The sequence below is a fragment of the Vitis riparia genome, chromosome 6, assembly GCF_004353265.1.
Source record: "Vitis riparia cultivar Riparia Gloire de Montpellier isolate 1030 chromosome 6, EGFV_Vit.rip_1.0, whole genome shotgun sequence".
In the NCBI taxonomy this organism is placed as follows: Eukaryota; Viridiplantae; Streptophyta; class Magnoliopsida; order Vitales; family Vitaceae; genus Vitis; species Vitis riparia.
Window position 1 is genome coordinate 4,302,202 of NC_048436.1, and position 18,643 is coordinate 4,320,844.

At 32.1% G+C, this 18,643-nt stretch overlaps 1 protein-coding gene and 1 long non-coding RNA gene across 2 annotated transcripts; both read left to right on the forward strand.

Moving 5' to 3' along the window:
* Positions 1–1,745: 1,745 nt before the first annotated feature.
* Positions 1,746–12,728, forward strand: LOC117916817 (transcription initiation factor IIB-like). The gene is made up of 7 exons (XM_034832998.1): positions 1,746–2,311; positions 5,536–5,560; positions 10,668–10,797; positions 10,882–11,012; positions 11,155–11,243; positions 12,131–12,207; positions 12,278–12,728. Exons 1-7 carry the CDS (start codon positions 1,953–1,955, stop codon positions 12,409–12,411), a joined length of 945 nt encoding a protein of 314 aa, XP_034688889.1. The 5' UTR covers positions 1,746–1,952; the 3' UTR covers positions 12,412–12,728.
* Positions 2,440–5,129, forward strand: LOC117916818. The gene is made up of 2 exons (XR_004651607.1): positions 2,440–3,338; positions 3,455–5,129. It is a non-coding gene; the product is annotated as an uncharacterized LOC117916818 (long non-coding RNA).
* Positions 12,729–18,643: the final 5,915 nt, after the last annotated feature.

Here is an 18,643-nt window from a genome sequence, read left to right on the forward strand (position 1 = left end):
GTGAACATGATTTCTCACTCTTCAAGTCAAGATTGGGCTCTCCTCCCAGAGCTCCATCTTGCTAGAGCATAATAGAGAAAACAAATTATTTAAATATTCATCCTTCATTTAACTATTAATATTTATTTATTTATTATTAGTTTAAATTAAAATAGAAGTCAATTATTAATTTGAATTAAAATAAAATATAAAACTTAAATTATAATAGAAGTTTACTATTGGTTTGAATTAGAGTAGGAGATAAAGATTAAATTATAGCAGAATTCAAATGTATTTATTTATAAATATCTACCATCATCAATGATAATGTAATACCATAATTCCCAAAATTCTATCTACAATAGATATTGATTCGGTAGCGTAGCAAACACAAACATAACTAACTTATTACACAAGTAACACAAGAATTTTAGTACATTGATGCTTTCCAATTTATAAAGTATTGTTTTTAAAATACATTTTAGTTGCTTTTAAGTTTTAAAATTTAATTTTTTTAAAAAAATCAATTAATTTAATTGTTTAATTTATGAGTCTATGACTCATATATAAGATAAATTAAACCTTTAAATTTTGAACTTGTTTGGAATTTTATTTATTTATTTCCTATAAAATATTTTTAATAATTATAATTTTTAAAATATATAAACTTTTACTTTAAGTGGTTTAACTATTTATTTTTTGACCTATTAAAAATTAATGAATTTTAAATATAACATATATAGGTTAAACAAGCCATAATAGGATGTATCAATCACAAACTATTTTGACACAATTAAATAAATATATTTAATAAGATATATAGATTGAGGTATCAAAGTCAAACATGACTTATTTATTAAATTGATAATATATGTTGATGCAGTGGATTGTTGTCGAAGTGCTTGAACCGATTATCAATAGATTTTGGTTATAATAGAAAAGATGGGGATTTGAACCATGTAACTATTGTTGACAAATGACCATTGTGCTACACAATCATTTTGATCAATATTATAAAAAATATTTATATATCCTCCTATTCAATTTTTATCATATAAATCATTTAAACAAATATAAATATTTATATATATATATACATTTATTTTTATAATAATTATTAATGATAAATAAACAATATAAATTAATTAATATAATAATTTTTAAAATTTTAAAATAAAACATACATAAATATGTAGATAAAATTAAATCTCATAACTTTCTTTTCATCTTAAATATATCTTTATATTTAAATATTATACATATTCTATTTAATTTAATATATTACTACATTTATATTTATTATTTATCATTTAATTTAACATATCAAATATAAAAAATAAAATATCATTAAAAATTTTATATATATAAATTAATTTCTTAAAATTATTTTTAAAGTTTTATACTGAAAAAAATGATAAAATTTAAAAATTAGTTAAAAAATTAAATTACTCAAAAAAATTATTGTCTCAAATTTAAAAATGTTTAAAAGTATTTTTTTAAAAAGAAATTATAAGATAAATACATAATTTTTATATAGGAGTTTTTATTTTTAATATAAAAAATTTATTATTTTAAATAACCACCAACTACAGCTATAAACATTTTCTCTTTGCATGGAAAAAAATTGTTTTTGTATTTGTTTTTTTCTTTTCAAAAGAATAATATATATTTTGTTCTCTTCATCTTCATCATTCTATTTTTATTAATATTTTTTTAAAAAAATATATATTTTCCTTATATCCAAACATGCCTAAAACGGCAAGGGAAAAGGACCCAGAAAAAAATGAGTTATCCAAAGAGCACACGGGGAAATGCATGAGATATGGAGAATGAATGCAAAGCATGAAATCGAGGAACTTGTGAAATCAAAATCAAGCCATAAAAATTGAAGAAAAAAAAAAAAGAAGGTCGGTGGTATGGCAGAGAGATGATTACAGTCTTTACAGAAACCCAGAAAGGCAAGTAAGAAGGTAATGACAGACACGTATTGCCCAGAGTGCAAGAGGTACACGGAGGTGGTGTTGGACCATTCCGCCGGCGACACTGTCTGCTCCGAGTGCGGTCTTGTTCTCGAAGCCCACTCCATCGACGAGGCCTCCGAGTGGCGCACCTTCGCCAACGAGTCCGCCGACAACGACCCTGTCCGAGTCGGGGGGCCCTCCAACCCTCTCCTCGCCGACGGCGGCCTTTCCACCCTTATCTCCAAGCCCTCCAATGGCGGACCCTCCAATGACTTCCTCTCTTCCTCACTGGGTCGGTGGCAGAACCGCGGCTCCAACCCTGACCGCTCCTTGATTCAGGCCTTCAAGACCATCGCCACCATGTGTGATAGGTTCGTTTGCTTTTCTTTCTTCTGTCTGGCTCTATGGGAAGTGTGGGATTTCTTTTTTCCCCGGGAAAATGTTAGTTTTTGAGGGTTTTGGGGGGGGCCCTGGTGTTCAATTTTGAGTTTTGTACTTGTATTTGTATTTTTTTTTTCCTTTTCTTTTCCTTATCTGTTTCAGCTTGGTTTGTTTTGCCAGAGAAGTGAAAATTTTGCTCATTGTCGGAGGTTCTGTTTGTTCCTATAGAAAATTTGGGAGTTTCCCGGGAAAAATTTTCGTTCTTTGAAGAAGGGTCTTTTTGTTTTGTTTTGTTTTTTTTAAAATAAAAATAAAAATTCAGTGCCACTGTGTTGTAAGTTAAATTTTGAATTTTGGTTTGTTTCTATATTTAGGCTGCTTTTGTTATCCGAGAAAAGTATGGGCATTTTCTCGGGAAAATGGCAAATTTTGTGTGTTTTCCCCTCTGTCGGGGTTTGGTTTGTTTGGTAGCAGAAGTGGAAAATTTTCCGGGAAAGTTTCTCCTGAAAAATGTTAGTAACTTCTCGGAAAGTTTTCTCTTTAGAAGGAAATTGGCGTCGTCTGTTCTTGTTCCAACTGAGTGCCACTGTGTTGAATTTTGAATTTCGTCCCTTTCTCTGTTTCTTTTCCATTTGTTTTGCTAGAAAAACATAGAGCTTTTTTCTATAGAAAATTTGGGCATTTTCAGGGAAATATTTTGTTTTGAAACCGTATTGGTTTTTCTAGTCTTGAGATTGAGTTTCACATTGTTGAATTTTAAATTTTTGTTGTATCTCTGTTTTAGGCTCGCTTGCTTTGCTAGAAAAGTGGAACAAGTTTCTAGGGAAGCTTCAATGGAAAATTTAGTCTAGTCCTGAAAGAGGTCCCTTTTCTTTGGAGAAGGTTTTGGATTTGAAATTGGCTCTCGTTTTTTCCAGACTTTTCTGTGTTAGGCATGATTTATTTCCCTGAAAAGCAGAAGAATTTTTCTGGAAAAGTTTCAACAGAAATTTTGGGAGGAAAACTCTTTGTTGGAAGGTGAATTTAGAAATGGACGTGTTATGATTATTATTCTTTTAATTCTCCTAATTGATTGCTGCAGTGTCTTGTAGGATTGATTTTTTCCTCTCCTTTGATGTGGCTTGCTTTGCCAGAAAAATAGAAAATTTTCTCGGAAGGTTTCTTGAATGCTTTGAATTCAAACTTTAATATTTTCACAGGTTTGTTTTCAGTGTTTGCTTTCTAATTCTCTGTCACATTGTGTGGCAGTAAGTTCAGTTTTCTTTCAAATCCTACTATGACTGTTTGCTTGTTGAGAAAATTCAGGGCAAAGAAGAAAACTTGGATTTTGTTGGATTGTTTTATGTTGTAAGTTTCAATGTCATTATTTTTTTTTTTTCTAGTTGAACTGACTGTGAAGCATTGAACTTAAAATTAACTATTTACTGCAAGATTGCACCACAAGAATTGATAGGGAAAAAAAGTTTTGAATTCAGGATAGTGGATTAACTGAGGACCTTTTCTATGTTCCAACTTTTAATTTATTTTCGTGTGATTTCTCAACAATCAAATAGGGGAATTAGTTAATATTAACAATACGTTATGGTGCACTGAATGCAAGTGCCTTGTACTTGTTCGGGCCAGTTTATGGTGCATATTGTTGTTCATTGCCCCATCTATGTTCGCTTCAGTGTGGGAGTCTATTGTGGGAATGTTTGAGTCTGAAAACTGTTGATGGCATGGGCATCCTGCTATTCATCTAAAGTGAGGAAGCTGACTTTAAGTAACACCTGTCGATACTCTTACTACATGTTTCATTTCACTTGTCAGAATCCCTTTCTCAATAGCAGAGAGATTTGAGAATGCATAAAGGAACTTCCCATGGATTGCCAAGGTGGAGGAGTTGAAGTATCATCTGATAAGCTGGGACAATTTGCACTTCTGTACAAAGACAGGGATTTGGAAATTTAATTGATCATAAATCTAAATTTGAAATTGGTGGATAAGTACTGTTAGGGAAGTTGGAGTGGATAATGAAAGTTGAAGATTACAGTAGTGGCATTAAATGAGTGCAGTGGCAATTAAATGGAGAATAGGTGTGTTTTTCTCCGATATGATTGTAGGCTTTGGAGGGAGGTTTCCCTACAATGGGGCATCCTTTTAGTAACACTACTGTGTAAAGATGGGTAGTGAGCATCAAATCAGGCTTCAAGAGGATGTATGGTGTGATAATATCACTCACCCTTCAGCTGAATTCACTAGCAATTGGATCAGATGAAAATGCTGCAAAAATAATCTTAGTGGCACTGGTGGAATGTCTCATTTCAAAGAAACTGGAAGGTTCATTCTTATGTGTATCCTAGGGAGGTTTATGACTTGGGATGACATGAAGTCTGTTACAAAACCTAGCATTGAGGGTTTTTAGCCAATTCTTTCCATATGTCTTTAGCTGTGAATGATGATGTCATGTTTTCCTTCAATGGTTTTTGGTGACCATGATTCCTTTCAAGTTTTTCCCCTTCCTTTTTTTCTGGTTAGCAGTTAATAATAATTTAGACTGTGGATAACTTAGTTGAGAAATCAGATGGTTCCTACTTGGTGTGTTCTATGCAAGTTTCATCTAAATCAGTCAAGCATCTATCTCTTACTCTATCTTGTGAAGTTTTTCAAGGAAATTTGAGCTTCATTGCGTTATGTCTCCATCTTTAATAATGGTTATGAAACCATGGTCTGGAAGATCAATGGGAATGTGGGATAGGATCATCTGGAAGAATCACTTTTTGTCAAAAATTCTGTGGGCCATATGGATGAAGAAACTGAAAAAAAAAATTTAAGGGAAAGAAAGCACGGTAAGGAAGTACAGAGTAGTATTGTTAAATGGTGGCCTTTTGTGTTCTTGTTTGTCTCAGGTAGGAGTGTTGATATCCCTTGCTTCCATAGACATTGGAGCTTGTTGTGTTTTCTTTTATTCTTAGGTGTAATTGTAAAGGGGTTATGTTTTTTGTGCTCTCTCCCATCTTTCTTTTTCTTGATGTTCATCTGCTTCATTTTCTTTTGTTTGTATTTATAGATTAATTTTGTTTTCTTTTCAGAAAGAAGAAGAAACTGAGATTAATGTTTTTTCCCCTTTGAAGAAATTTTTTTAACTTGTTAGGTGTTCTTGTTTTTGTTAAAAGATTGCATTTTGTGGGTTTATGGCTGCATTTGTAACTGATGCTATAATTTGCTATTTCAGGTTGGGCCTGGTTGCAACCATAAAGGTATTGCTAATTACTCACCTTTCACATATTTTTCATTCTCATCATGTGTTGGAACATTCATATTATTTAACTAGAATTTTCTGCAATGTATAAGGCATGGTGTTCTTTCCTGATTGTTGTTTATGCTGTATATCTTGTGTTGGGGGTTTTCCTTGAGCTTTCTATGATTGTATAGTGTGTATTAGGAGTAAAATGAACCCTATATGAGCTTGGCTGGAGTTCAGCCCACTAAAAAGTCAATTCTGGCTGAGGCCAGTTTGAAAGTGTTATGCTCGATAGTGTAAAAGGCCTAATTTGATTGGTCATATATATTGTAAGCCACATGAGTCCACTCTCATGTCGTAGACATGGATTGATAGGCAATAAATACTCTCTTTGAAGGCCCACCCCTTACAATATCAGTATTTGTTGGATTCTTTAGTTGCCTTATTTTGTTTCTTATATGATTCAGATTTTCTCTGAAGGGATTGGTGTTAGGGGCTGATATTAAATGGACCAAGGATGTGTAGGAGTGAGGGAAATCTTGGGAATAAAATTAGCATCTATAGGGTTTTTTCTTTAGTAGGTTTGAAGATAAGCTTTCATCCCAGATGGGGAAAGCTATGCTGAAATCAGAAAATTTTAGTGAAAAGAAGAAAAGGTGAGGATGGTTGGAAGAAAGTTTACTTATCCCTAGGTGGCAAGATTACTCTAGTGCAGTCATGTTTATCCCTTATCCCGTTGTATTTTTTTATCTTTGCACAAAGCTCCAATTATAGTAGCCTTCAGGATTCCTGGATTGCTGAGAGATTTTATGTGGTCAGGTGTTGGGAAAGGGAGGAGAGATCACTTTGTTAGGCATTGGGAGAATATCCTTGAGGAATAGAACCCTTCTAAGGAAGTGGTTGTGGAGGTTCCTTAGGGAGAGTGATGCTTTATGGAACAAGGTCATCTTGGGTATCTTTCAAACGCTGATGGATGGGATGTCAACTATATTGTTAGGTGGTTAGATAAATGCCCTTGGAAGGCTATTACATAGGGCTCCTCAGAATTCTTTGTTTGCACTTGTTATTCTGTGTGTAATGATACAAAAATTCACTTTTAAAAAGATATTTGGTTAGGTAATAAATCTCTTAGTGAGTAGTTCCCAAACATCTATAGAGTGTTGAGGTTGAGAAACTGTTATTTCCTCAGTGCAAGTTTCTTCCTCCTTGTCTATATCTTGGAACTTCAAATTTCATCGTAATCTCTTAGCAAGAAATTGAGGGACTAGCTTGTCTAATGGTTGTTTTAGCCATGTCTATTTGTCACTCACTTTTCTTGACATGAGAGTTTGTTCCTGGACATCCTCAAGATTGTTTTCAGTTTAGCTTTTTCTTTAATGCTATCCCGACTTTGACCATTTCAGTTCATTTTATTCTTGGATATTTAATTTGGAAATTCAAAGCTCCACCAAAAGTAAAGGCCTTTGCATAGCTTATGGAAAATAAGAAGTTCAATACTAATGACTTGCTCTAATGGGAAAAATCATACAAAGCACATAGCCAGGAATGGTGTGTCATATGCAGGGGGAGTGGAGAGTCTAATAGATCATTTTTTTTTTTATGTTGCCTTGAAGCACTAACATTATGGTGTAGATTAATTTGACTTCTAGGGATTGATTGAGTTCCACCCAGAAGGGTAATGGAAATGTTAATTATATCATTTAGAGATTTTGGTCGACTTTCCTTAAGGCAAGACTTTTTGGTGTATTGTTTGCCTCACTTTGATTTGGACCATTTGGTGGGAAAGGAAAGCAAAAATTTTATGGGACAGATGGACTCAAGAAACAGTTTGAGTTTTGCTTGTTTTACTTCCCGTCTTCGGTGTGGGCTTCTACCAGTGAAGCTTTTACTGATATTTCTTTGAGCCTCATTCTACTAGATGGGAATATGATTTGTAGAACCATGAGGTTGACTAAGGAGACAGTTTGTGAATGACTACCACCTCCAGTGGGTTTTGTTTAGCTAAATTTTGAGGAATGACAACTCAAGGCATTTAGGGATTGGATGGTTGCTTAGAGATTATTGTGGCAGTGTGTTAAGACATTCTCCAAACTTGCAGGTTGGGGTTTAGCCATTGAGATAGAAATTCTAGCTCTTTTAGAAGGGTTGTTACAAGTGAAAGCTTTGGGTACCTCCAATTTTCTAGTAGAAGATGATTCCACTACTATTATATCATGAGAACAAGTTTGATGTTCCTTCTCTTGGGCTCCTCGCTTAGGCAATCATGCAATAGATGTGTTAACAAAATATGGAGCTAGACACATGGTTTCTTTCATAGGAGAATTTTTACCTCTGAATTATAGCTAGATCTGCCTTTGTGAAGTAGTGTACACTAGTGTACTTTTTGGAAGGATTTCTCATCATTCTTTATACTTAATATTTCATTGCATTGAAATCATTGTTTCTTATCCAAAAATAAAATAAAATTGAAGATGGAATGTAGTAGAAGAGCAGGTGTAGGAGAAGGAAGAAAATGATGATGAAGATAGAGATGTAGTACTAGAACAGATATAAGAGCAAATTAATAATAATCTCACACTCTGAACAAAGGGTGAAGCTGAAACTCTCAATGTTCAGTAACTGGAAAGCGATGAGTACAACCCTTACAACAATTAATAGTAACCCTTAAATCAAGCTAATCTCAGTCATCAATATATAACCAAAGTAAAAGAAACTAAAAGGGGAAAACTGAAAATAAAAAACTAGTGTCTATATGGGTATACTTTTTATTTTCTATTTTTAAAATAAAAAAATAGTAATAAATTATATTTTTAAAATTTAAAAATTTAAAAATTTGACTTAGTAAAAAAAATTTTATACCTCGATTTTTTTAAATGATTTTTAAAACCATTACATTTTTAATGTAAGCATCTAAGCCTTCTTCTATCTTATATAAAAGTTATTACTATTTTCTAATTTTAAAAACAGAAAATAAGAAGTGTATCCAATGGAACACCTAGTAACTTCTTGCTAAGCTAGGGTGAACATTAAGTGAACATTAACTCATTACTGTAGCATGAATGCAGAATAGTACCCATTACAGTGACTCGTTATTGCATAATAATACCAACTACTTAACTCTTTTTCCCACCAAAGACGGCTTCTTGATAGGCATGCAGTCCACATCCTTGGGTTTGGGCTTCCGAATAATATTTATTTAATCAGTCAATAGCATCGATTAAAATGTCGGAATTTGTCAGTGAAATATGGGGCAGATATCTTGATTGGCCTATGTTTCCATTTTTTTTGCCATTTAGCACTCCTTTTCGACAATATACTGATATTTTAGTGATATTTCGATATTATCGCTGATATTCCGGTGCCATGTCAGCACCTTTTTACCATTTAATGATAAAATTAATTGGGCTGCTAGGTGCATAGTGCAGCGCAGTCCAGCCATCTAAGACTCAATGATCCTAGGCCTAAATGCGTTCCATCAAGCCACCTGATGCTCTGCCTTATTAAATAAGGCATCTCTTTCCTTTGAAAATCCGATGTGGGATTCTCTCTTGAAGAGAAAAAAACATAAAAAACTGCAAGGGCCTTGGTCCTTAAGTGTGATGCATATGAACCCCCAAATGTGTTTTGTCACTAAAAACGCACATGTAATTTATATATTGAAAATCAATTAAAATAAATTCAATTTTAATTATATTATTATGTATTTTATATAGTAATTGCATACAGGAGGAATAGAAATTTATAAATAAAGTTTTTAATATTATTAAATAAAAATATTAAATATATTCTCATTTTATTATTAATGTGTTTTCAAATTCAATATATTATTGTCTAATTTTATAAATTTATTATAAATATATCAATTTCTTCCTTAAAATAACTTCAATGTATATATTGTTGTTTTTTCTATAATTGAAAAGTTTTGATTAATTTTCATTTATCAATATCTTTTGTCAAAATATCCACTGATATTTCCCGATATACCCATAAAATCCAACTACCTATATATCCGTAAAAAACAATATTTTCATCCTTGGTCAATAGGTCTATAAGGAAAGGAATATGGGTTTACTCTAACCAAAGCTATTGCATCCTTTGTCCTTTTTTGTTATCATCCATATTCTGATCAAGTTAAAGTTTTAATTTTCTCATGTGGTGGCTGTAGTTTTGTGGTGAGAATTTCACGTTGTGGCCATGGAGACCTGGGCTCGAATCCCAGCAGCCACAAGGTAGAAGTTAAATTTTCGAATTTTTAGGTTATCAAAAAAAGTTTTAATTTTCATTTTTATGACTCTCTTTTTGAAGCATATAGTTTGTAGTGCTCATTCTATTGATATTGGAAAAGCCAACTCATGTTTCCACTCCATTTTATCAAGTCTCCTCTACTAATAGGAATTTAACTTGGCACATTAAAGGTGGTTCTAAAATGCCATCAGGAGGAAAGGTCAATTGAATGGGGATTGGACTCTTATTTTATTTTAGTGCATGTATATTTATGGGATATCTAAGAATATAATGAACCTCACCATTGGTAAATGAGTTGTGTTGACAAGCCCTGCTTGATGCATTCTTATATCCAAGATTGCAGTGAAGCATTCTAAGAAAGTGTGGCTTATGATTTTGTTCATCTTTCATTTTTATGGCTGATCATGCTTGGCCGAACTATCTTATTCCTGATTTTTTATTTTGTGTGTTTCTTTGACCTCTTTCTGCTTTTTGCACGAATAGGAACTTATGGAAAAAACCATTGATTGGAAGTATGGTTGATGGTTTTGATGTAAATTCTTAAGCATTATGCCTATGCTTGCAGATTGGTGTTTAATATTTGCTACTAGTGGTTTGATTGGTCCTCAAATATTAGCGTGAAGCTGCATTCCTTCTTTGAACTTAATCTTATCTTTATCATTTCTCTAAAATACTCTGCTGTCTGAATGTGTTTTGAACTTAATTGGGGATATGTATTTGGTTCCACATGTTTATGTGGTGTTCTTGCATGTCCAAGGAATGATCACTTAAGAAAGTGTTTCTACTTTTGGATGCTTTGTGTCTATCTTGATCTCAACTGAAAGTCCTTCTGGTTTAGACTGGCCATGTGTTGATGTATCTGTGACTTCCATATTAAGGACCTGGCCAATGAGATTTATAAGAAAGTAGAAGATCAAAAGCCCCTCAGAGGAAGAAATCAGGATGCAATTTTGGCAGCATGCATATACATTGCTTGTCGACAAGAAGATAAACCCCGCACTGTAAAAGGTATAATGCAAGTTTCCTAACAATTTGATACTTTGTGGTCATGTCTCTGTGTATGAGAGTATCTTAACATATGATTTCGACTAGAAATTTGTTCGGTTGCCAATGGAGCCACAAAAAAGGAAATTGGCCGAGCCAAAGAGTACATTGTAAAACAACTAGAGGTAGAGATGGGTCAATCCATGGAAATGGGAACCATTCATGCTGGGGACTTTCTGGTAAGTTTTTATTGAAGTAGCTCTTCATCTTTTTTCCGTGTTTCTGGTGTTTGGTATGTAGCATGTGTTTCATCTCCTAAATTTTCTCTGTTGATAATTTGTCTAGTCCAACCACTAATTATTCCCACCTAAAATTTTATAGCGGCGCTTTTGCTCCCATCTTGGCATGACCAATCAGGCAGTCAAGGCCGCCCAAGAGGCTGTTCAGAAATCTGAAGAGCTTGATATAAGGTAGTTTTTCTTTTTAACCTCGATTTTCTTGTTTAGTGCCAAAGATCAGTTTATTTTATGATTTTTTATTTTTTTTTGGTTTTATTTTTTTTATGTATAAAGAACTCTATGCTAAATGGGTGTCCACAACTTCACAAAATCAAATGTCTTTTACTTCAGGGAACTCCTGCTGTCACATGTTTGCCTGCTTGATCTCCTTTTAGCACATGAGCTGCCTGTTTGTGCCCCCCACTATGTATTTGCATTACTAATAGAGGGAAGCTAGTATACTTTTTAAATAAGCTGGATTGTGCTTTATTTCACACAATTCCACAGTGAATGAAAAATAGATGACATAACATTCACCAAAGAAAGCATGAAGTGTCTTCAAGAAACTAATGAAATTTTGGCTATGCAACTAATCTTTCCAGTCCTTACTGCCTCTCTGAAATACTCTCTATCACATGCTGTCACTCGTTTTTGGTAGACTATAGATCTTAAACTAGTGGTGGCGCCTACACAGTGCAACATTCCACACGTGTTTTTAAATTTTATTTCTCAACATTTGCTTCGAAAAAGATGGTTGTTTTTTAGATGGGTGGGGGGAGATGTGATAACTATTTGTCAATAACTATTTATCCCTAGCATTAAAATTAAGGGTATTTTTTAGAATGGAATTGTTCTCGGGATGAAGCCGACCATATTTTCTTGTTGAACAGTAAAAGATGAAATATTCACATGCTTGGGCCTGTGAATGATAGAATTGACTGCCTTTCTTGTGTAGTTAGTTACTTTGTACAGGAAGAAGGTTGGGAGGGGGGAAGGGGAACTTTGGAGACAATTAAAGGGAGGAAGATAAAGAGTTAGATGGCTTGTACAAACCCTTAAATCTCATTTACCTTTTGTAGGAGAAGCCCAATTTCAGTGGCAGCAGCTGTTATTTACATGATAACTCAATTATCGGATGACAAGAAGCTTCTCAAAGGTTAGCATGATATTTCTCAGTTCTTGTTGTTGATTTTACAGAGTTAATATGAGAAGCCCTATGGGTGCAGATATTTCTCTTGCTACTGGAGTTGCTGAAGGGACCATCCGGAACTCCTATAAGGACCTTTATCCTTACGCTTCCAGGATAATACCCAGTTCATATGCCAAGGAGGAAGACCTCAGGAATCTCTGCAGCCCTTAGAAATATACGCCATGGCACCATTTTTAATGTTTGATGCTGCTTCAGTTCGCAAACTTGACTTGCTCTTGTAGTCTTAATGTAATTAGTAGCAAGCGTTAAATGTATTCTTTGACCCATAACAGCAAGAGTCGGTGCCAAGGGATGTCATATCAGGAAAGGTTTGGGGAAGTTCTGCCCACCCCATGAAGATGCCTGTTGATAGGTAGAGGCTGGACATCCCATAGCTCCTAAGTTTATATGTTTCAGTTCCTTTCTTTTCTGTTGCTGATAACATGATTGCCTGTTGAAACAGCTATCTGGTCTTTTCTTTTCTTCCCTAGGCTGAATTTGTTTCCACTCCAGGGATGTTAAGATGCTGATGAATATCTGCCTAGTAAGATCATCGAAGAAAAAAATCTGATTCCAATCTTAAGCTAGGCTAGAGGTAGACCTAGCAACTCTATGCAAACAGGTAAATGGCTTTCTGAGAGTATTGTTCTCTCCATTTGTTTGGGGTATGGTTCCAGCAGTTGCCATTGGTGAAGGGCTTGTATCAATATCAGCTTCTGCTTCCTGTGACTTGATTTTTAAGGGTAATTATGCAGAAACTAGTAGACAATAAACAAGAGTTGCCATCCCTTTCCAATCTCCATATGATCAAAATCTTGCTCCTGCTCGTGCTCTTCTTCTAGACTTCTTCCTCCTCATCCTATTGAGCATCCATTTACCTGCTTCCGTCTGAGAATATCCCATCCTTGTGAGTCTAGAATGGCTGAGCAAACGGTAAACCAGCAGTCCCTTCACTACCACACTCTAATCGTCTGCCTTGTGATGATAATACACCAAGCCCACTCTCCATTACCTCATAATGCAGTCAATGAGGAGGGCTTCTAGGTAGCTCATATCATCTCTTTGGCCTCCCTTTGTTATGCAAATATGGATCATCATATGATGGATGACTTGGATGTTGTGCAATTGAAAACTTTAATGCTAATATATTAGTGTAAGAAGATAAAGATAAAATAATTCACACATAAAATACTAAAACATAAGATTTTAATATAGTTCAACCAATCATATTTACATTCACGGGTCAAAGAGAATTATTTAATTATTTCATAGAGAATATTAGGCAAGGGTGATAATAAGCCATATCATATCAAGTAAGAAATAATGAAAATTTATTCAATTCAATTATGAACAATTTAATAAGCAACTTGGGAAGGTTGATTTAGCCCAACATGAACCCAATCTAACTTTTTGGTGAGTTCACATTAATACTAATTGGCTCAAGCAAAGGTTTCAAACAACTCGGACTTTTACAATATATAATTTTTTATTATCTTGAAATATTATTATTTAAATTTTAACATAGATATATAGAAAAAAAGTTATTAAAAGACATTATGGTTGGATTTTGAATTATGTAATATAAACATAAAAAGTAAATTAAAATTTTAACTTTACTTTTGTTTATCATTTTATTTAATGTTTTAATTATAAAACATTTTTAATTTTTATAATGAAATATATAAAATTTTACTTGGTTAATTGTTTAATTTTTTTAAATGTATGATATTTATAATTAAAGAAAATTAAAATTTTAATAGTTTAAAAATATATATATATATATAATTAAAAAATTTATATAGATTAAATGGGTCATATAGGTAAAAAGGTTTTATAATAAAATTTAATATCATAATGATATTTATAATATAAGAAATATTTTATGCAATATTTTTTTTTTTTTATAAAAAACATATTAAGATTTTATTTTTGCTTTTTCTCTCCTATTTTTTCTTTATTTTCTTTTTATCATGTTTTCCTTCAAACCAAACATAATCCTCATGGATCGTTTTTCTACTTCAAGAACAATTTATGAATTTAAAAAAAAAAATAAAAAGAAAAAAATACTTAATAATAAAAAGGTAATCCTTTATATTAAAAAAAATAAATAAATAATAAATAAAAGCGTCTCTGATTTAAATCATTCCAAACCTCTTTAGGAGACTGCGTCAATGGAAAATTTAATGTTTCCATAGAAGACCCTAACATACTTTGGGTAAGGCCTGTCTACAATGAAATAATGAGCACCAGCCCATACGTCCAATTAGATTTCAATTTCTTTGTCGTATAGAAATTCAACGTCACTACCAATTGCTCTCACGATGAAGAGGTTTCAAACCTGAGCCAATGCTCAATGTTGTCCAAGAAACCCACATCAGATTCTTGAGAAGTGATTTTTGAATTAGTTGAATTCAACAATTGTAACAAAAAAAATCACATTTAAAAAAGACATTTGATAAAATTGGATTTTTATTATTTAATGATTTAAATTTAATTTTACGGGTTCTTTGATAAAAGTTAATATTTATTACTTAATTATTTAAGTTGATTTTAAGTTATTAACTTAAACTTATTACTTAATTCTTACTTTAAGTATTAATGTTGTTTGATAAAATTAATTTTAAATTTATTCAAAATCATCAAATTGATATATTTATTATTATAAATTATAATTAGGACAAATCAAATAATAATGGATGTTGTAGAGTAGTAAAAGAAATTGTGAAAGTAATTAAGGCAAATGAGTATAAAAAAATAAAATGAAGATATAAACTTAAAAATAAATTAATTATTTTTACTTATTACTTAAAGTTTTTTTATTTATTTGAAGTCATACCATTGTTATTTTATAAAACATACTTAATTTATTTAATGACTTAAATTAAGTTATTAAATTGATTTACCAAACACCCACTTGAATTCTTTCTTATGGTAGTAGATAGGGTGTACAAGAATTTATATGACCTTAGGGCAATGTTTAAGGTGACGGTTACTTAATTGGAGGTGTTTATGTTATCAATAATTAGTTGAACTTCTTATTATTATTACTTAGTTCACATTAGATTACGTTTAATTGGCTAGATACAATAGAATATGATGTATAAGGATATGATATGTATATTTTAGAATAGACATAATATTTTAAGGTATTATATTTAGATATGTTACATTATGCTTTAAAATAAAAAAAATAAAATTGAAAACATATTATTTTTTAATGTTCAATATTCCTTTAAAATAAAAATTATATTTCATTCTAATATTTACAATTAAATAGTATAAAATTTTTCATATGTTTACTATTATTTGGAAATCATTTTATAATTTCTAATTTAATAATGGATTTTTATTTTATAATAATATTCATTATTTAAACATTTAAAATTCATAAATTAAAAATATTATATTATGTTTTTAAATATATAAAATAATTCCTATGTATTAAATATTATATTAAATAATACATATAATAGTACTATTTTATGGTCTATTTTATACATATTTTTTAAAATTCTTTTTTAACTACAAATTAATTTTTTTAATCAAAAGTTTTGTTTTACAAAATGCGTAATATAGAAAATTGAGAAAAAAAGAAAAAAAGAAAATAGCTAACAAATAAGTTTATGATTTAGGGGATATTTATAACTCGTATCTCAACTAATAATTATCATATCTTATGTATCGAAAATATAATATATTTATTCTATCTCATATTTGATTGTTGAGGAGATATGATACATCAATCAAATATAGGACTATTATTTCATCATATCACGTACTATATCTGACTAATCAAATATTAACTTTATCATACGATTAGTTTACATTATATGATAAAATAAAATATGTATATTTTGAAATACGCATATTAGAAAACATCATTCTTAATAGAATATTTATATTTTAAAATTCCATTTCCAATGAGATATTTCTGAAAAGAAAGAAAGGAATCCTTTCTATCAACACCAATTAACACATTCAGCAAACAATTTTGCCTCCTTACTTATTGTAATTCCTTGTATATTTTTGGGATATATTTTGCTGAAAGTCATAACCTGTAATCACCCATAATCAGTGTAGAATACCATTTCCACTCCCCTGTAATCTGTATCTATTATATATAAGTCATACATGAATAAACAATTCCAATTTTCATCAAATCTTGTTAAGGTATCAGAGCAGTAACTCTCCAACAAGACTTAATCCTCCTCTTCAGTTCTTCCTTCCAATCTAACCAAATGGCAACCAACTCAAACAACCTAGAAAGCATCACCCTTGTTATTTCTACAATCTCAAATCAAACCACCTTGATAACCATCAATGTTGCTATATAGTTGATGTAAACATAAAAAAAATTAGTGGATTAAATTATCATTAATTCGGTCTTCAAAATATATATATATATATATATCCTCTTATGGACAAGTTTCCCTAATCTCCAACTATAAAAAGGATAATAATAATAAGAAGAAAATTATTATTATTATTATTATTATCTTATTGGTAAAACCTCCCGAAGAAGAAAATTTGCTAAATTTAAGGAACTAAATCCCTTGAATTAAGCAACTAAAATTGGGGAATTTGAAATTCAAATTCCTTATTTTCACCTATAAATAGAGGTGTCTTCCATCAAGAGAAAGGGAGAGAAATCAGAAAATTCTAGTGAGGAAAATCCTAAGGAGAAAATCCAAAGGTAACTTCGTACAGGAGAAGGGGCTTCACAACAATAGAGAGCTTCATCAAATCTCCTTGCAAGTTCGATAAACGGCAAAAGAACCGCTACACGCGTTCTTCGCCATCCAACAAGGTCATTCGAGAATAAGCCACTTGTGGCCCTTGATTGATCTCTGAAATCAAGAAAACGTCATCGTCGTCTTCCAAAGTGTGATCAAGGCAAAAGAATCAGAGGGAAAATATTCTTTTGGAAAGAATATATATATATATATATATATATATATATATATTGAGATTGTACTCGCAATATTCTTAAATTTAATAAATCATTTGTTCGCGTTATTTTTCCTATTTTATTTTGCTAATTTTCACAGGATAAAATTTTACGAAATTTGTGCGTACAATTGCCATTGAAACTTGTCAAAGGCAACTATGCTTCATGGTGTGCCCAGTTTGATTCTCTTCTCTATCGGTATGAACCAATTGGTTACGTGGATGGTTCATTCCCTTGCCCTCCAGCCACCATCCAGGCCACACCAACATCATCACCTGAACTAAATTCGGCTTACAAGTTATGGATGAGACAAGATAATCTCCTCCGCCTTGCAATCATCGATCTGTTGATCCCAACATCATTCCTCTTATCACAAGAACTAAGTCCTCTACAAAAGCTTAGTCTTGTCTTAAAAAGACCTATGCTAAAGCTTCAAGAAGCCAGATTCTTAATCTGAAAACCACTCTTGCAAGAACCAATATGGACACTATGTCGGTTAGTGAGTATCTAATGACCATCAAGCATATGGCTGATGAACTTGCCTTGATTAGTGTTTTCTTAAGTGAAGATGAAATCTTGTTGCATGTCCTTAATGGCCTTAGTCCAAAGAATACAAAGAACTTGGTGTTGCCATGCGTGCAAGGGATATTCCTATTTCATTTGAGGAATTACATGACAAGTTGATTGAACATGAAATCTATCTCAAGCGAGATATGGAAATGAAAGAAAATTTCAATGCCACTGCCCAATACAATCAGAGGACATCGAATAACAGATCACATAATAGCAATTTGCACAACAATAAAGGGAATTCATCAAGTTTTAAGTTTCAGAACTCCAATCAACTTCAAATAAACAACAAAAAACTTCAATCAAGAAAGTAACTCTAACAGGAACTACAACCCACAAGCCAATTGTCACTCCTTCAATTAACCACGAGTGCAATGCCAATTATGTATCATTTGGGTCATAGTGCCAAAACCTATCGTTCAAGCCTCCCGCCAATTTCTATGAAGCCCAAGCATATTATGCCAATAATAATAGTCAAAACCTTAACAACAATTGGGTTGTTGACTCGGGTGACTCTCATCACATTACTTTGGATCTTTAGAATTTGGTTATTCATTTAGAATATGGTGGCAATGAAGACATAACCATAGGTGATGGTAATGATATACCCATAACTCATATGGGTTCTACTACTCTTTCTACACCTACTCGCAATTTTACATTGAATGATGTTTCGTGTGCACCATCCATTCATAAAAATCTTTTATTTGTTTCTCAATTTTGTAAACATAATCAAGCTTCTATTGAATTTTTTCCTACTCATTTTCTTGTGAAAGACTTGAGCACAGGGGCATCAATCGTGCGCGGACGGAATCGAGGCAATGTGTATGAATGGCCATCACCAACCATCTCATCAAAATCTTCTCCACATGTTTTCATCACTAC